The sequence below is a fragment of the Trachemys scripta genome, chromosome 6 (genome assembly GCF_013100865.1).
Source record: "Trachemys scripta elegans isolate TJP31775 chromosome 6, CAS_Tse_1.0, whole genome shotgun sequence".
NCBI classification, from domain to species: domain Eukaryota; kingdom Metazoa; phylum Chordata; order Testudines; family Emydidae; genus Trachemys; species Trachemys scripta.
This window is the reverse complement of record NC_048303.1, coordinates 45785244-45803974: the sequence shown is the minus strand read 5'-3', so window position 1 is coordinate 45803974 and position 18731 is coordinate 45785244. Positions and strand designations below refer to the sequence as shown.

The 18731-nt window shown below is 45.7% G+C and overlaps 1 protein-coding gene across 5 annotated transcripts in view; it reads left to right on the top strand.

Annotated features, from left to right (window-relative positions):
- The window catches only part of FCHO2 (FCH and mu domain containing endocytic adaptor 2), a 205614-nt gene that overhangs the window by 73200 nt on the left and 113683 nt on the right, over positions 1 to 18731 (top strand). For all 5 annotated transcript variants that reach the window (XM_034773504.1, XM_034773503.1, XM_034773505.1 and 2 more), the window contains one exon: positions 4586 to 4682. In XM_034773504.1, the coding sequence (XP_034629395.1) occupies positions 4586 to 4682 (97 nt within the window). The remainder of the gene's footprint in view (positions 1 to 4585; positions 4683 to 18731) is intronic.

Genomic DNA, 18731 nt, shown 5'->3' with positions numbered 1-18731 from the left:
GGGGGCGGGGGGTGGGGGGGGGGGGGGGGGCGGGGCCGCCGGGGGGGTGCGCTGGGCCGCGGGGTCGGGCCGCCGGGGGGGTGCGCTGGGCCGCCGGGGGCCTGCCGGCAGTGCTGGGCGGGCCGGGGGTGGTCGGCCGGGGGCCAGGGCCGGCACCCCAGGGCCCGAGCCGACCCAGGCTGGAGCCGCCGGGGGGGCCAGCCTGGGCCGCACCCCCCCACACACCCCCTTACCTGCTCAGGCTTCCCGCGAATTAAATGTTCGCGGGAAGCAGGGGAGGGGGCGGAGACTTTGGGGAGGGGGCGGAGTTGGGGCGGGGGAGGGGGCGGGGCTGGGGGCACAAAATATGGTAACCCTACTCTTGTAAAAGGGTGAAATGGCTGCAACCTTCCCTCTGTTCCCTCTTACTGCTTGTGGCAGTAAAATGGAACCTGGCAAGTGTCTTACTGCTACTTTCTCTGTGTTTCAAGCTCACTTTCTCTGCTATTTTGGTGAAGAAACTCTCTTCACGGTCCTTATCCCTTATGTTCTTTAATTTCTTTATTTTTCTTTTTTGAATGCCCAAATTAAACACAGATTACCACCCCCATCCTCGTACATCTCTTTATACTGTGAGACAAAGTGCCCCACACCAACTACCATGGTGAACTCTAAACCCTCAGGGTTTAAACTCTCTCTCCTCTCTAATGGATTCATTCCCCTGGTCAATGGGCATAACTAGTTCCTATTGTGTCTGGGGAAGACCCACATCCCTGATCAGTGTTTGGTATTGAAATCCTCCTTGTTGAGGATTTGCAAGTCAAGGCACTTACAGATGAAACTATACCCATTTGAGCATTCAATGCACGTCATCTCAGACCCAAAGGAGATAACCACCTACAAAGAATCGAAAGGGTCGTCCTCAGCGAGTACCCCTGGGAGCAGACACCGTACCCTGGCAGTGACAGGACAGGGGAAAATAACACCATAGAAATTGACCCTAAACATCTTACAATGGGGGCCTTTGGCTCCGGCCACTGCTACCCTAGCTTCATCAACCCCTTCAGAGGAGATCTGAATCTAGGATCATTATCAGATGCCTGAGTCCTGCAGTGAAACAGAAGTTTACTGTCTGCTTTTCCTTTGATTTCCCCTGATTGCAGGGCAGCCTCCAAAACAAAGAGAGCCAAACCTCTCTCACCATGATCATTCTCAGTTTCATACTGGCCAAGTTAGTTTTGGTTGACAAACCCAATGCAGATATCAGTTCAGCCTCTGATCCAGCTTCCGGTTCAACTGGACCTGATCTTGGCCAAAGCCACACTAGGAGACAGGAGAAACAAAATTGTTCACACTAGCTGTTCCAAGGATATTCCTTTTGTTATACTGACAGGACCAAACTATTATACTGACAGGACCAAACCATTCACACTGCTGCACCAGTTGATAGATATAGCTGGGCATTCTAAACGTCAAGCCATCACTTCACAGAGAATATTGAAGTGGATAACACAATGCATCTTGCTGTGTTACTAGCTGACTAGAGTACCTCTCCCACTGAACATCAAGGTTTACTCCACAAGAGCAAAAGTAACATCCTCTGACTGCTTCAGGAATCTGCTGATAGCTGCAACTTGTAAGATCCTAATGTGGACTAACCCACTAATTTTTGTCAAGCACTGTGGCTTGGGACATAGTGGCTGTTTTGGGAGAGCAGTACTTGAATCACTGCTCAACTGATGTTGCTGAAACGTCTCATCCCCACTATTCTGACATAAAAACTGCTTGCCATTCACCTACAGAGACATACTCTAAGAAGAGAGTGCTTGCTTACCCTATAGAAACTGGTTCTTCATGGCATCAGTGTGAATCCCATGACCTCCCCGCCAACCTCACTTTTCATAGTCCTTAGGGTGACCAGATCAGCGCTATAAAATATCGGGACGCAAGGGGGTGGGGGGAGCAAAAAAAAAAAAAAAAAAAGTTTCAAAGGGGCCGGGGGCATTAGCAGGCCCTGGCCACATGCGCTGCCCTCCTCGCGGAGCCTCCTGCCCCTTGGCCCACCACGGGCATATGCGGTGCGTGGTGGGTCCGGGCAGGGGCAGCGCAAAGCGGGCAGAGGCCGGGTGGGCGGCGTGGGCTGAATCCCCACTGCTGCCGGGGAGCCCTGTGCCTCTCCCTCCCGCTCGGGACTGCGGCTCCTTCCCGGCGGGACGCACCTCCCCCGTCCCGGCCACATGCAGTGCGCGTCCCCCGCGCCTAGTCTCCCATTGGGAAGGAGCCGCAGCCGCGAGCGGGAGGGAGAGGCGCGGAGCTCCCTGGCAGCAGCGGGGATTCAGCCCGTGCCGTCCACCTGGCCCCTGCCCGCTCTGCGCTGCCCCCAGCCAGACCTACCGCACTGCCCCGCGGGCTGCAGGGTTGGAGCAGCTTCCAGGCTGCGCTCCCGGCCAGGTGTGCAGCGGCCTGGGCAGGAGCTGTCTGGCGCAGCAGGGGGCTCAGAGTTGAGCCCTCCCCCCCCCCTCCCTCCCGTGCCATCCCCTCTTTGCCTGGCCAGTGCCTCGGTGCCGGAGCTGACTCACCAGCTCCAGGATCCAGGCACCGCCGCCACCCACTCCCTCCAGACTTGCGCCGCCATGCAACTGCAAGCCTGGGAGGGAGGAGGAATGCTGTGTGGTTGGGGAAGAGGTGGGGCCAGGACGGGGATTTGGGGAGAGAGCCAATGGGGGAAGTAGGGGTCGGAGCCAGGGCGGGGGGGCGCGAGTGCCAGAGCAGAGGGCAAAATTTCTTGTTTGTCCAGTGTCCCGACCAATGTTTGACGTGGGACAAAGAAGCAAATATCGGGACAGTCCTGATAAAATCGGGATGACTGGTCACCCTAATAGTCCTCAGCTACTATGGCTTTGAATTGCAAGGAAACTGTATGTGGTCCAGGCTGTTGCGCGCTTTATGCCCTCTCATGGAAGCACAAGGAGGGACAGTACTCATGCGTGGCCCAAATGGACATGGCTATCAAAATAAATAAATAAATAAATAAAAATTGTTCTTGTGTGCATAGGGTAACTAATTGTTTTTCATTATTGTGGTTTTCTCCTCTTTGCCACCACTTACCAATGAACCAGGCATATGCTTGATTACATTAGAATTATTTGATAGTTCTTTCTAAGGAAAATATTTTGATTTTGTGCCAGTTTAGTTGATTTGTATGCTGTTTTCATGTTTTAGACACTCTATCCAGCCTGGTGAGCAAGTGATTGTGCTAGTGGCAATATGCTATATATGGGGCACTCATAGCCGAAACAAGCAACTTCTGCTTTCTTCCACCAGATGCCGCCCATTGCCTCTGCAGTATGCTGAGTTTGAGTGTATCAGAGATTTGAAGGAGTTACGAAACATTGCTAAGTTTCTATTAAAATAGTTTTTTTGGTCTTGTTTAATATATTTTCTTAATTCAGTTCCATCTTTATTATCTGAAGCTCCTTATCTGAAACAGGGTCATGTTCTCTGATTTCTACTCGTATGGGGGGAAAAAATTCCTTCAGTAAACTGAAATTTTCTAAATTTTAGAGAATTCTGAATAAATTGAAGTTATCCATTGTCCCCCATTGTATTTGGATAATCAAGGTCGAATTTTGCATAATGTTCAAGTGTGTGTACCAGGAAACAAAATATTACCTTGCCTTTTAAAAAGTTAAAGGAATTGTCAGTGTTTACTGGAAAGCTTTCTTCCCCAGACTTCAGGTCTATATTTGTTTCACATGTAATTGGAATATTATACTCACTTACTTATTTTAGGCAAAACTCTCGAAGTCCCTGCCTGGACCTTAAAAGGCTTTAGAACATTATACTGTATTATGCTTTTTTAGGAGTTATGGGGCTGTGTTAAAAATGTTTAAGCAAGCTTTGGAGTCAGTGGTTTTTCCTACAGATACTACTCTGAGGTCAGCATAATTATGTATAAACAATAAACTTTATTCTTTCCTATAATTTGTTAATGCATTGAAATTTAACTTTATTTATAGTTCAGAATGGGAATGTCTATATCCTGAGCAATTAAAAAAAAAATTGTGTCTAGTAGATTGTTCTGTTGCTGTTTATTATTTTAATATTTTTATTTCTAAAACACCTATCCATGTTGCTGGGTTGGAGAGGAGCTTTCTGAGCACTGCTCTTAGCCAGGTAGGTGGAAGCTATGATTGTACAATGTTACATGTTTACACTCTTGCTCACTGTTGCTGCCCCAGAATGCTTGTCTTCCTAATTTATGGACAAGACTGTCTATCATAATTGTTGCTATGTATAATCTCTTCTCATTATTTATTTATAATAAAATCAGTTTAGAAAGAAGAAATGGAGGAAAATCCTAGATCCATTTTCACTAACAGTCATTCTCTGCTTTGTCCCTCCTGTGAATCCTCCTTGGCACATACCTAGGGTTACAGGAACAAAATAATTTCATTGCTAAGATGTCTGGTCATGTTCTTCAGCCTTTTAAGAACTTACTCCGGAAGACGTTTTAAACACTTAACTATAGGAAAATCAACTGTTTAAGCTAATCAGTTTCTCCAAATATTGATTTTTTACCTTTATTTCATTTATTTTCTTAAAGGTTCATGAAGAATTTATTAATAACATGGCAAATACTACAGTTGAAAGTTTGATACAAAAATTTGCAGAGTCAAAAGGCACTGGCAAGGAGAGACCTGGTAAGAGACTATAAAGAAGAAGAATTGGAAATATAAATTTTAGAATTTATGTGGCAAGTTTGCGCATCTAATACAGGTCAATGATTTTGTATAATGTACAGTATGTTATTAATGTGTTTATAGTCGTCAATTTTCATACAGTAATCTGTAATTTTTTATTAGTGTATCATTACTATGACTACCATGAGTTTCTGGACATATTGATTGATGACTTAGCTATACATGTAGGATATTTTATTGATGTAAGTGTTGTCAGAGGGGGTTTGACTGTAGCTGTGTTTGCACAGAAAGAGGGAGAGAACAAAATCTTATATTAAATTTTAGTGTTGAATGGTTAATCACTGAAAACTATTGTCAGTTAATCTCAAAGTTTAAAGTTCTCTGTACTTTCTTACCTCTTCCCCTTTGTGCTTTTGCATTACAGTTTAATCACACAATCATACATTTATCAAATTCAATATAATTTACAACTTGCCCTAAAACTTTAGATATATGATTTTACACTTACACTAATTTATCTGTGGTAATAGTTCAGTATAACTTTATTAACTACACTTTTATTTCCAAAATTATATATTTTAGTACTCATGTGTGGACACTCTGGTTCTGCCTCTGTGCCCCCTACCATTCAGGTGTAGCATCGTGGGTGAGCCCTCCTTTAGATTCCCCTCACCTGGGTTTAGACAAGTCCAAACAGACCTTCTGTGTGTTAAGAGCAGCCCCCCTTTTCAGAGGATCTCATTTATTGGTAACGAAGATTAACATAAACATAAGCAAGACCTTGTTCGTGTATCTGTAGAAAATTCGCCATCTTGGGATCAGTCCAACTAACTTCTTGGTCCAGTAGCCAAGGAGCACTCTAGGCCAAGCGCCTCGTCTGGAGCCAGGACTTCTAGATTGCTCCTGCTTTCTTCCCTTGGAGCTCAGCTGCTGGTTTTTTCTTTCAGCCTGCTCCTGTTCCCTTGACCTAGAGTACAATCTCAGGTTCCTTCCTTTCAGGGTATTCCTGTTCCCTTCATCTGAGGAGCAGTCTGTCTCTCTCTGGAACCCTCTTAGTTCCTTCCCCTGGGATACTTCTGTTTCCTATTTGGGAACTCTCATGACTTGGGGTTGCCCTCCTTCCTAAAAGCCCCCTCAACTCAGAGGAACTTCCTCCTGGGAGTATTCTCCCTGACTGAGCTTAAGAAGCCTTTTTATGGAGTGCAGGTGCTCCTTTACTATTGACCATTAAACAGTCATTTGGGGCAGCCGGTTACTCCAAAGTGGGTCTTCACAAGGGCCTTCATGGGCAATCTAGGACCTGACTCCTCTTTTATGGGCCAGTTGCCCTATGAAACAATGCTTTATATATTTTCTGTTTCACTAGGGTTACCATATTCTGTGCCTCCAAATGGAGGACACTCCACGGCCCCCGCCCCCCGCCCCAACCCCGCCCCCTCCCCAAAGTCTCCGCCCCCTCCCCTGCTTCCCGCGAACATTTGATTCGCGGGAAGCCTGAAGCAGGTAAGGGGGGTGTGGGGGGAGGCGCGGCCCAGGCTGGCTCCCCTGGCGTTTCCAGCCTGGGTCAGCTCGGGCCCTGGGGTGCCGGCCCCGGCCCCCGGCCGACCACCCCCGGCCCGCCCAGCACTGCCGGCCCGGCACACCCCCCGGCCCCGGCTGACCCGGCTCCCCCCGGGCCCGGCTGACCCGGCTCCCCGCGGGCCCGGCTGACCTGGTTCCCCGCCGGCCCGGCTCCCCGCCGGCCCGGCACCGCGCCCCCGGCTCCCCGTCCGGCACCGCGCCCGGCCCGGCACTGTGACCCTGGCCCGGCACCATGCCACCGGCCCCGCACCGCCGGCCCCGGCCGAGCACCACCGAGCCCTCCCGATTTTCCCGGACATGCCCGGCTTTTGGGGATTTCCCCCCGGACGGGGATTTGAGCCCCCAAAAGCCGGACATGTCTGGGAAAATCCGGACGTATGGTAACCCTAGTTTCACCAGCAGCACAGCCTTCCTTAGGGCAAATATGTAGTGGAGTTGCAACCCTGTGCAGTAGGCCACAATACTAATCAAATACGGCCAATCTGTCTCCATCTATTGAGGAGCAGATGGACTAAATCTGAGTGACGCTTCATTCTGTTTTAGCCACTTTAAACATTGGGAAATATGGAAATGGCAAAAAAATGTCAAGATTGTCAGCAAAAACAACACATGCCTAAACATAATCTGTATCCTTGGAAATTTCCGGCTATGCAGTGGCAGTAAATCCACATAGACTGTGCTGGAACATTTTACGGGTAGGCTTGGCAGAATTTGGTTTTGGTTTCAATTTCAAAGTATTTTTTATTTTATTTTTTAATTTTGAACTATTTTAATTATTACAGTTAGGGATAGGGTTTTAGGGTTAAGTCAGTGCTGTCAGCAGAGCTACAGGGGACTCCCTGCATGGCATAGAGGCTCAAGACATTGGAGTGCAAGGTGTGGGGGAGGCTGCAGTCCTGTCCTAGCTTAATAGAGACCCCACCAGGGCTGCAAAAACAAAGACGAACCTCAGGCTGTGGGGGAAGACATCCCACTGCTGAACAGTTCCTGGCCTGGGATAGTCCCTGAACTTCTGTCTGAGGGAGTGAGCAGGGCCCTAACAGCAGGGCTGATTACGTTGGATACCTGCAGGCACAATGTGTGGAGAAGGCTGTGGTCCTGGTGGGGCAGAGCAGAGCCCTGGCCAGGGTCTCATCATTCTCCTCCCAGCCCTGGCCGGGAGAGCTCTGTTCCCCAGCAGGAACGCAGCCCCCTCTGTACCTTCAAGCTGCAGTAATCCAGTGTCACCCAGCCCTTTGGCTGTGTAAGGAGCCCTCTGCAGCCCTGCTGTCTGTCCCTGCTCCCTCACTCCCATGACAACAGCGCTGCAGAGGGCTTTTCCACAGAGCTGGTGACACCCAATCCCTACAGGCACAAAGTTGTGGGGAGAAGGCTACACTCGCTTAACTGTTATTGTTGGATATTTTCTTGTCAATTTCAGTGTGAGCAGAAATCTACGTTTACCAACATCTATCCATTTAAATCAGATCTTGCCAAGCCTGTTTAGAGGGCATATGTTTTTGATTGCAGCAAGTAGATGCTCATTCAGGGAAGCCATACCACCACAGAAGTGTGTGGCTGTTGCCCGGTGGAAGCTAGCAATGCAAGACTTCTGTAGGTCAGTTGCAAATCCCTTTGGAATTGGAAAGTCTGCTGGCAGGGTTGTGTATGTGCAGGCAGTTAACACTGTGTCCTACCTATGGGTGGTTGCCATAAGCAAAGTTCTGGAAAATAATAGCTGACTCTCAGAGGATGGGATTTCTGAACTGAGCTGGGGCCATTGATGGCACCCACATCCCAGTATTTTGCCCACCAAAAGGGGCAAGTGAGTTTGTGAACCAAAAAAGTTCTGCAAGGCTTAGTGGACCTCAGAGGCAGATTCATGAGTACCAACATGGGAAACACTGGAAAGGTTCATGACACCAAGATGCTGAGAAGATTGGGATTGTACTTGAAGGGGCAAGGAAGTGACTTCGTTCCCTAGAAACTACATGGTTCTCTATGGGGTGTCTGTGCCAATTGTTGTTTTGGGGTACCCTGCATACCTGCTCCTAACTTGGATCATGAAACCATATCCCTACATCAATGACTCTGGGAAAAGGGAATTCAGTTACAACCTCAGAAACTGCAAAATGGTTGTGGAGTGCACATTTGGTAGGCTGAGATCTCATTGGCGCTGCCTATGCACCCGTCTGGATCCCAGTGTGGCCAGTGCCGTTAATATAATCACCACCTGCTATGCACTGCATAATGTTTGTGAAGGTAAAGAGGAGTGCTTCCATCCTACGTCGGCACAGGACAAGTCTGGTTTACAAACTTTATACAGGCATCTAGATCCCACCCATGTGCCCACTCGTCCTGGTTCCCGGCAGGCAAGAGAAGTGATGGCATGTGTTTGCACCTCTTGGCACAGCGTGAAGGCAGAGGGTGATATCTACCTGTGCTGAGGGTTACTTTCACACCCTGTGCAGCTGCTGGAAAAGCATATGAGGGAACATTGGCACATACTTGTGGAGCTACTTATTGTTGTGAGGGTGTTGTTCCCCTATAGCAGACAGTCATTAGTTTTTCGTTCATGTGACTATTCTCCCATTACTGATAATTATAGTAAGGCACCTCCCTCGGATTATCACATTAGGGTTAGGTTTGTGCAGTGGAGGTTGGCAGCAAAATTGTAATGCTGTCATTGTGCAATTCTTTAGTCTTAAATGGTCACACTTATTTGCATACCTCGGTTATTGGGAGCACTCAGTTGGTCTTTATGACCTTCTCTACCTTTGTTTTCAGGATTGGGGGGGGTGCACTTTTCTTTTTTAAGTGTTCATTGTCAACGGTGCTAACTGCACTTGGTGGCTGTTATGGAATACAATCTCAACGTTGAAACAGATCAATGTTTTTTTTGGAGGGGTGGGGGGACATTTAATCACTAGGTAGTGGCAGATGCCTGTATTGTTACTTGAATTATTTCATTTTCCTGCATCTGAACCAAGCCATAAAGATGTTTGTTTACCCATTGTCTGTATTGTGAATTCTGCAGCTTTTAGAGCTAGCAGTGCCTTCTGTAAGCACATAACAATGTACTTTCCTCATCCCTCCCATGTATCCTTGGGACTTCGGCTATATCTGAACCTGGGTCAGGGAGATTTGGGTGTGGGGGAGACAGAAAAGTGTTTGCAGTATGATGGCACCAGACATTTATGCTATTCCATTTCATGTGCTGTGCATCATGGGGCCAAATCCCAAATGAGAAAATACCTTACGTTCATCGTACCTAGGAATGAGGGACCATACACTAGTTAAAGAAACTATGACATTTAAGTACTATGGAAGGTGTAACTGAAATATTTTAAAAGGAAATGTAAACCAACGAAACATAACCAGACTGAGTCTGACAACAATGGTAAAATATTAATGTCTCCACACTCGTCTTCTTGCCCTCTCCCTTACCCTGACAAGGAGGGGAAATTACTGTGGAAAATCATTCTTGGGGACAACCAAGGATGTCTTCTGTATGGTGTTTAAGGGGAGGGTACTCTTGGTGAGCTTCAGGGACTCATTGTTCTGCTCAGGGATGTCCCGAGGCAAGGGGTTTTGGGTACTAGTGTATTTTCGGTGCTGAGTTGTACAGGCTCCTGCTGGTCCCTCAGGGTGGGGATTAGGTCCTCCACCTCAGCAGCACTCTGGCTGGCAGCCAGAGACAATGGTGGTGGTGGCTCTTAACGAAGAGGTGCAATGGCCATGGCAACAGGCAGACCCCAAACTTGTTCTATCAGTCTGTCCACTATGGAATGCTCCTGTTCACTAAGACATGCCTCCTTCTCCATGAACTGGTTCATCAGTGTCTCTTACTGTTGAAGAGACTGATTTTCCCATGCCCTGAGGGAACTCAAACTGCTCCTATTTCCTCCTGTCCATGTCAACGAGCATATCCTCCAGGGTCTTTCTGTGTCTGATTCTGCTCTCTCTGTGGTGGTGTTCCTGTCCTCCCAGAAGAATGATTTCCCTCTCAGGGGCTGATGGTCCTGCCAGTTCAAAGACACGGGTATCATTTTTTTTTTTCCCTTTGGAAGAAGCTGAGAAATTCTCTCACATAATATAACTTTGCTATGGAAGGCACAGTTTTGATACTATTCAGCATTCCACGAATGCAACTGTTAGACTATTCTTGATTCTTGGACAACTTTTCCAGCAGGTAAAGAAGGAGCAGAGGCTAATTATAAGATACATATATTGATGTTTTTAAAAATTTTAAATGTTCATAGTATCTCAAGGTGGGGAGGAAGCAGTTCCTTAAAGGGGCTATATTATTAGTTTGCAATTTCTTCTTTAAAAGCAGGCCAACATTTTGAGAACATAGCAGTTTTCTAGGTACCAGAATGGAAAAGAGGCTTCCTGGTCCTGTGAAGGAGATCTGGCATAGATTGCCGCATGTTTCTGCTAATGGTCACTGGTCTGTATATTGCTAAATGGAGAGTTTGGTCAGCTATGAAAATGTGGGCCAAGAGACTTGTATTGTTGGTGACCCTCAAGACTCAGCTGGAGTTTTTGCTACAGCAGAAATTTTCTAAAATTACAAGACTGGGAGACATTTTGACTGGTTATTGTCTATCTTCTCAGCTAGCATATAGAGTTTACATACCATGAACGTTGCCCACCCATCCATCCCCCTCCCAGCCTCACCAGATAACAATGGTGACATGGACAGGGAATGAAAGAGCCACACCCTGCAAATTGATTTCATTCCCTGATGTTTCAGATCAGCACATGACTAATTTCTCACCTCTCCACTGCAGGGGGATACCTCACTGTGTTTATCTAAATGCTAGACTGGATCCTGCTCCCGCCACCTTTCCCCTGGCTTATGCAGCATGGCTCAGTGCCTGGAGAAGGCTATACACCAGAAAAAGTAACAATTTTGTAATCTTCCAGGGGGGAAAGGACTGCTGTGACTAACATTTCCTCAGGCAACCAAAGTTTTCCCTTCCCCTTCCTAGACCTCTGCTCCCCTCCACCTCAACTCTCCCTCTCTCCCATCCCCCTTCTACACAGCTCCAATTATAAAGGCATGGTAAGATTGGGAATGGTATGGGAACGGCACTGAAAATGTATATAAAAGTTTCAAAGGAAAAAAGGGAGGCTGTTACCAACTTTAGACAAATTGTTTTCTACAGCTGTCCCATCCCCAACAGAGACTTTTCTAAACCTACCCCTTTGCTTGTTCCTATTCGCGCAGCCTCTGGACCATCACTACCTGTGAGCTGGCTGAGAAATGCACAGGCACAGTGATTGTACATTAATAATCTGTTTTATAGCTTCTGTGAAATGCATAATGTTTCACCAGAAATCTATAAAATCATTGATTTATAGCTGTGTCTTGCTCAGGGGCCCTTAAGGGTTGAAGTGGAATGGGGGTGGGGGGAGGGAGCTGGGCTTAAAATCACAAATGTAGCACTAGAGCAAGAAAGGATATTGGTGGGGAGTTCCATTGTCATTTACCAGACTCGGATTCTGGTTCTTTCCACAACTTGGGGTCCTCCTCAGGGTTGTGAGCCACTTCAGGCTCAGTACCAGGAGCTGTTGACAGCACCCGGTCCATCTTATTGTAGAAGGGGAATGTGCGATGAGCCCAGAGTTATTGTTGGAGTCTTTTGCCCTGCTGTACAGGATCCTGAGGTGATCCTGTTCCAGCCTTTGTGAAATTTCCTGGTACAGATGTACGTTTCTGCTGCTCTGGGAGAAATTTTGGAGGATGGTGTACTCCACCCATATGTTGATCAGCAGCCTGGTGTGGTTGGCAGGCCAGGGGGCTGCTCTTGGAGTAGGAGCCATATCCATATGTAATGATCAAAAGAGTACAGTGGAAAGGTGTTCTGACGTGGTCACGTGCAGCTTGTGACGACCGGTGGAAATGGGGGGACAAGGAGCTTTATAGATTGGGAAAGAGGTCAGGCAGAAAAGGGTTTGTTGCATTTGGGAAAGGTAGTGGAGGACTATTGAAACTCAAGACCTGGTACATGCCTCTTACCTCTGTCCATACTGCACACTGCTGCTGGAATAGGGCGGTGCCATAACCAGCACTGTATACTTCAGGTATGCTGGTTACTTGCCCTGTACACGCCTTTAGACACACGCTTCTGGGGTTCAGCTGTGATGAGCTCACATTCAGCATAATTGAGAGATTGAGGCAAAGGTAGCTCTAAATCATCTTTTCAACTCCCTTTGCCCTCCTCTTGGTCTGCTCTAACTTATGCCAGTGAGAATCAGCCAGAGCACGTGGTACTTCAAGCCTGCCTGTTTCACTGGAATAGTGGGTGGCATAGAGCTGGCATAGAGGAATAGCCAGCAGCCACTTTAGGACCTTTTTCTGACTGCAGCAGCACAAAGCATTCAGAATTTGGGCCATGGATCTGGCCCAAGGACTCCTCAAGAAGATAACAGAACTTATCTTAGGTGGAAGAGCCAGAAACAACGTCTCTAGGCAGTCTTTCACCACTGTGTTCCACAAGAACACCCTCCGACTCCCCTGTGTCCAAGGAGCTGGTGGCAGGGCAAGGCCTTTTTGTTTGTTTGTTTTTGTTATGAGTCTAGTGACCTGAGGATGGGCTGATGATGAAAATTGGCAATGGCTATGGTTTTGAGCCCACATCCCTTTTCCTTGCAGAGATTTGTCTCTTAAAATATATATATATACCCATTTATGATCTGTTGTTAGTCCCTATTACTATTATTTATTATCATTTATCTCTAGTCATCTTTGCAGTTGTAAGTAGTTCAGGTGAGATTAGTATCATCCTCAGCCTGAAAAGCCTGAAGAAATTAGACATGAAATGAAAGTTCAAAATGCAAACCTTGACATTTACACTAGAAACTGTTTTATATAAAGATTTCCTCATTTCATTTGGCCTCTGAGAGGCCTACCTACATGTCCCGGTCAAGAACTTTCCCATAGAAGTTTCTGGCCATAAGAGAGCAGAGTCAGAATGGGTGAACAAGCAGTCATTAGATCCTGCATAATAGTGTCTCACTCCATTATCCACTGCCTTCACTGAAATTAGGAGTAATGTCGAATCTTTCTGCAACCAAACAATGCCAAAAACCATATATTTTCCCTCCAAAGTCGGTGGGAGATAGCATTGTCCCAGCCCTGGCCAACTAGTTTTCTCTATCTTCTCTCCTTTTCTTCCCCTACTTGCAGTAACCCAGGATCCATAAAAAGAGATGGCATAAGTAATACAAGTAACTACTCTAGTTTGGGTTTTAGACCTACTGAAATTATCCACCTCTTCATCTGCCCTTATAGAATGATCTGTTGTCTCAAGGGCTCCTGGTATTTCCAAATACAGGAAAATTGTATCTGATTTCATGCATGTAGAATGAAGACAACTAATCAGGAAAGGAACAGGAGTACTTGTGGCACCTTAGAGACTAACAAATTTATTAGAGCATAAGCTTTCGTGGGCTGCAGCTTATGCTCTAATAAATTTGTTAGTCTCTAAGGTGCCACAAGTACTCCTGTTCTTTTTGCGGATACAGACTAACACGGCTGCTACTCTGAAATCAGGAAAGGCTATTTTTAGAAAGTGATTTGAAATTCTCTTGTCTTCAAGAAAACTATCCACTGACTGTTTCGCAGTTTGGTATTAAATTAGTTCAGGGTATCAGTCCATGGGAACAAGTGCAGATCAGCCAAAGTATCGCGGATCCTTGATTATTCTCAACCTAAAAGCAAATATCCTTTTGCAGCACCTGCCTCAGATGTTTCATTCATTTTAAATTTTCACCCCCACTGATTCACAACCCCCCTTAAAAAAATCCACGGAGTGCCATCATGCAAACTCAGCTTCAGTGTCTTTACGCAACCTGCTTTGAGTCCCTGTCTGCCCCCAGGGTGTGCTTTGGGAGCCCTTCCTTTTTCTGGGGATCAAGCGCAATGAAGGGAAAGGTATCAGGGGAATTACTTTGTTTTTTGTTAGTGTTTGAATAAGGCAAAGAACTGAAATAGACTTGGGCATGGCACTGATTCTCTTCTGGGCTGGTGTCAGAGCTCCCCATCTTACACATGGTGGAGACTGCAGGCAGTTGTCACAGCCTGAAAACAAAAATGTATCCAGAAGTGCTATTGAAATGGCTGAGGGGGAAAACAACAGCTGCAGCAGCTCTTGGAGCAACAGGAGTGACAACTGCAGCAACAGCAATTCCAACAGAAACTGGAAATCCAGCAGCAGTTTCTGCTTCAACTACTGGGTCAGCATGGTTGAGACACAAGTTGGCATGACAACCAGTCACCCTGGAATGGGGGAAGATATCTCACTTAAGATGGTGATGGAGGATGACACTATACCCGCCCCCCCCTCCCCCGGTCTGTCCTTAGTGACCTTTGAATGGGTAGCGGGTACCCGCTGATGGCCCAGAGAGGCGTGGGCCATCAAGATAGCCCTCTACTTGCTAGGGGAATCTCAGGCTATACATCATGCTATAAATGGGACCTCAGCACACGATTATGGATCACTTTGGACCCATTTTGGAACATTTGCTGTTCAGTGAGGAAGGATATAATTGCTGGCTTAGATGGGAACAGTTTGCACCATACTCTCAGCCTTGTGAGGTGGCTCAATGGCTATGGGATTTCTGCTTGCACTGAAAGTACAGCTCTCAGAGGAAATAGTTTAAATCGTGGCATTGGAGCAGTTTTGTCAGATCCTACCAGTAGAGCCTAAGGAGTGGGTCTGCCGCCACCAAGTTACCCACCTAGAGGAAGCATCATACTTTGTGAAGAACTTCCTAGCACAGAACTGGATTGTAGTATCTTTGAAATAGTCCTCCTACTTGAGAATGAGGCCAGTGATGGCTGGGATTATGAGGGGTTGGCCATGCATTATGAGGCTCCTATTGGGAACAGCTTCAGTGAGCCATGGGGCTTGCTTATTGTCACAGGGTGGCCATGACCAGGGGTAGACCCCAGTATTGGTTCTGGGTCTGGAGAAGATGGACTTGCAACGAGGGCATCCCTGGCTAAAGGAAGGATGGGCTCCACCTAAACCAAAATGGAACCAGATTTCTGGCACTTAAAATGAAAAAGGTCATAGAGAATTTTTTAAACTAAGGGCTGGGGGAAAGCTGACAAGTGCAGAGGAGCACGTGGTTCAGACAGAGACATCCCTTAGTGGAGGATCTATTAAAGGAGATTCTCTATGTCCTAGTAAGGAGGAGAGGATGGAAGATGATACAGGTAGGATCTGATGAGAAACAGTCAAATGAAAAAAAAGTCCCATTCAATTACATCATGTAATGGCAGACAGCTAAAAAGTGACAAGTCTTTAAAGTGCTTATATACAAATGCTAGACATCTAAATAATAAGATGGGTGAATTAGAGTACCTCATATTAAATGAGGATATTGATATAATAGGCATCACAGAAACTTGGTGGAATGAGGATAATCGATGGGGGACAGTAATCCCAGGGTACAAAATATATCGGAAGGACAGAACAGGTCATGCTGGTGGGTGCGGGGCACTATATGCAAAAGAATCAAATGAAGTAAAAATTTTAAATGAACCAAACTGTCCCATAGAATCTCTATGAATAGTAATTCCATGCTCTAATAATATAGCAGTAGGGGTATATTACCGACCACCTGACAAGGATAGTGATAGTGACAGTGACTGTGAAATGCTCAGGGAGATTAGAGAGGCTATAAAAATAAATAACGCAATAATAATAATTAATAGGGGATTTCAGCTATCCCCATATTCACTGAATACATGTCACCTCCAGATGGGATGCAAAGATAAAGTTACTTGACACCTTAAATGACTGCTGCTTGGAGCAGCTAGTCCTAGAACCCACAAGAGGAGAGGCAATTCTTGATTTAGTCCTAAATGGAGCACAGGATCTGGTCCAAGAAGTGAATATAGCTGGACCGCTTGGTAATTGTGACCATAGAATAATTAAATTTAACATCCCTGTGGTGGGGAAAACACAACAACAGCCCAACACTTGTAGCATTTAATTTCGAAAAGGGGGACTACACAAAAATGAGGAAGTTAGTTAAACAGAAATTAAAAGGTGTACAGTTCCAAAAGTAAAATCCCTGCAAGCTGCATGGAAACTTTTTAAAGACACCTCATTAAAGTCTCAATTTAAATGTATACCCCAAATTAAAAAACATAGAGAACCAAAAAAGTGCCACCGTGACTAAATAAGAAAGTAAAAGATGCAGTGAGAGGCAAAAAGGCATCCTTTAAAAAGTTGAAGTTAAATCCTAGTGAGGAAACAGCATAAACTCTGGCAACTGAAGTGTAAAAATATAATTAGGAAGGCCAAAAAGAATTTGAAGAACAGCTAGCCAAAAACTCAAAAAAAAAAATAGCAAAAAAAAATTTAAGTACATCAGAAGTAGGAAGCCTGGTAAACAACCAGTGCGGCCACTGGACGATTGAGATGCTAAAGGAGCACTCAAGGACGATAAGGCCATTGCAGAGAAACTTAATGAATTCTTTGCATCAGTCTTGATGGCTGAGGACTTGAGGGAGATTCCCAAACTTGAGCCATTTTTTTAGGCGACAAATCTGAGGAACTGTCCTAGAGTGAGGTGTCATTAGAGGAGGTTTTGGAACAAATTGTTATACTAAACAGTAATAAGCTATCAGGACCAGATGGTATTCACCCGAGAGTTCTGAGGGAACTCAAATGGGAAATTTCAGAACTAGTAACTGTAGTCTGTAATCTATCATTTAAATCAGCTTCTGTACCAAATGACTGGAGGATAGCTCATGTGACACCAATTTTTTAAAAGGGCTCCAGAGGTGATCCCGGCAGTTACAGGCCAGTAAGCCTGACTTCAGTACTGGGCAAACAGGTTGAAATTAAGATCAAAATTGTCAGACGCATAGATGAACATAATTTGTTGAGGACGAGTCAACATAGTTTTTGAAAAGAGAAATCATGCATCACTAACCTACTAGAATTCTTTGAGGGGGTCAACAAGCATGTGAACAAAGGGGATCCAGTGGATATAGTGTATTTAGATTTTCAGAAAGCCTTTGACAAGGTCCCTAACCAAAGGCTCTTAAGCAAAGTAAGCTGTCATGGGATAAGAGGGATGGTCCTCTCATGGATTGGTAACTGGTTAAAAGATAGAAAACAAAGGGTAGGAATAAATGGTGAGTTTTCAGAATGGAGAGAGGTAATAAATAGTGGTGTTCCTGAGGGGTCTGTACCAGGCCCAGTTCTATTCAACGTATTCATAAATGATCTGGAAAAAGTGAGGTGGCAAAATTTGCAGATGATACAAAACTACTCAAGATAGTTAAGTCCCAGGCAGACTGTGAAGAGCTACAAAAGGATATCTCAAAATGGCAGATAAAATACAATGTTGATAAATGCAAAGTAATGCACATTGGAAAACATAATCCCAACTATACATATAAAATAATGGGGTCTAAATTAGCTGTTACCACTTAAGAAAGAGATCCTGAAGTCATTGTGGATAGTTCTCTGAAAACATCCACTCAGTGTGCAGCGGCAGTCAAAAAAGCATGTTTGGAGTCATTAAGAAAGGGATAGACAATAAGACAGAAAATATATTGCCCCTATATAAATCCATGATACGCCCACATCTGGAATATTGCATGCAGATGTGGTTGCCCTATTCCAAAAAAGATATATTGGACTTGGAAAAGGTTCAGAAAAGGGCAACAAAAATGATTAGGGGTATGGAATGGCTTCCATATGAGAAGAGGTTAATAAAACTAGGACTTCTCAGATTGGAAAATAGACGGCTAAGGGGGGATATGATTGAGGTCTATAAAATCACAACTGGTGTGGAGAAAGTAAATAAGGAAGTGTTATTTACTCCTCCTCATAACACAAGAACTCGGGGTCACCAAATTAAATTAATAGGCAGCAGGTTTAAAACAAATAAGTATTTTTTTTCACACAATGCACAGTCAACCTGTGGAACTCTGCCAGGAGATGTTGTGAAGGCAAGACTATAATAGAGTTCAAAAAAGAACTAGATAAGTTCATGGAGGATAGGTCCATCAATGGCTATTAGCCAGGATGGGCAGGAATGGCATCCCTAGCCTCTGTTTGCCAGAAGCTGGGAATGAGTGATGGGGATGGATCACTTGAGATTGCCCGTTCTATTCATTCCCTCTGGGCCACCTGGCATTGGCCACTGTCATAAGACAGGATACTGGGCTAGATGGACCTTTGGTCTGACCCGTATTGCCGCTCTTATGTTCTTATGTTCTAAAAGGAAAAGGGGGGGGGAGTCTATGCTGGGATTGGGGAGTCCACTTTTCCAGTGGGCTGTAAGGCCATAGGTACTGGATTTGTCCTAGTATCAAATGTGATTATGCTGGGAGCCTGTGCATCTGAAACCCAAGAGGATACCCATGGTCTAAGAGGCTACGTAGTTCTAGCCATAGTAAATGGAACAGAGATATTAGGTCTGGAGGAGTCAGGCTCAGGGCAGACATTTATC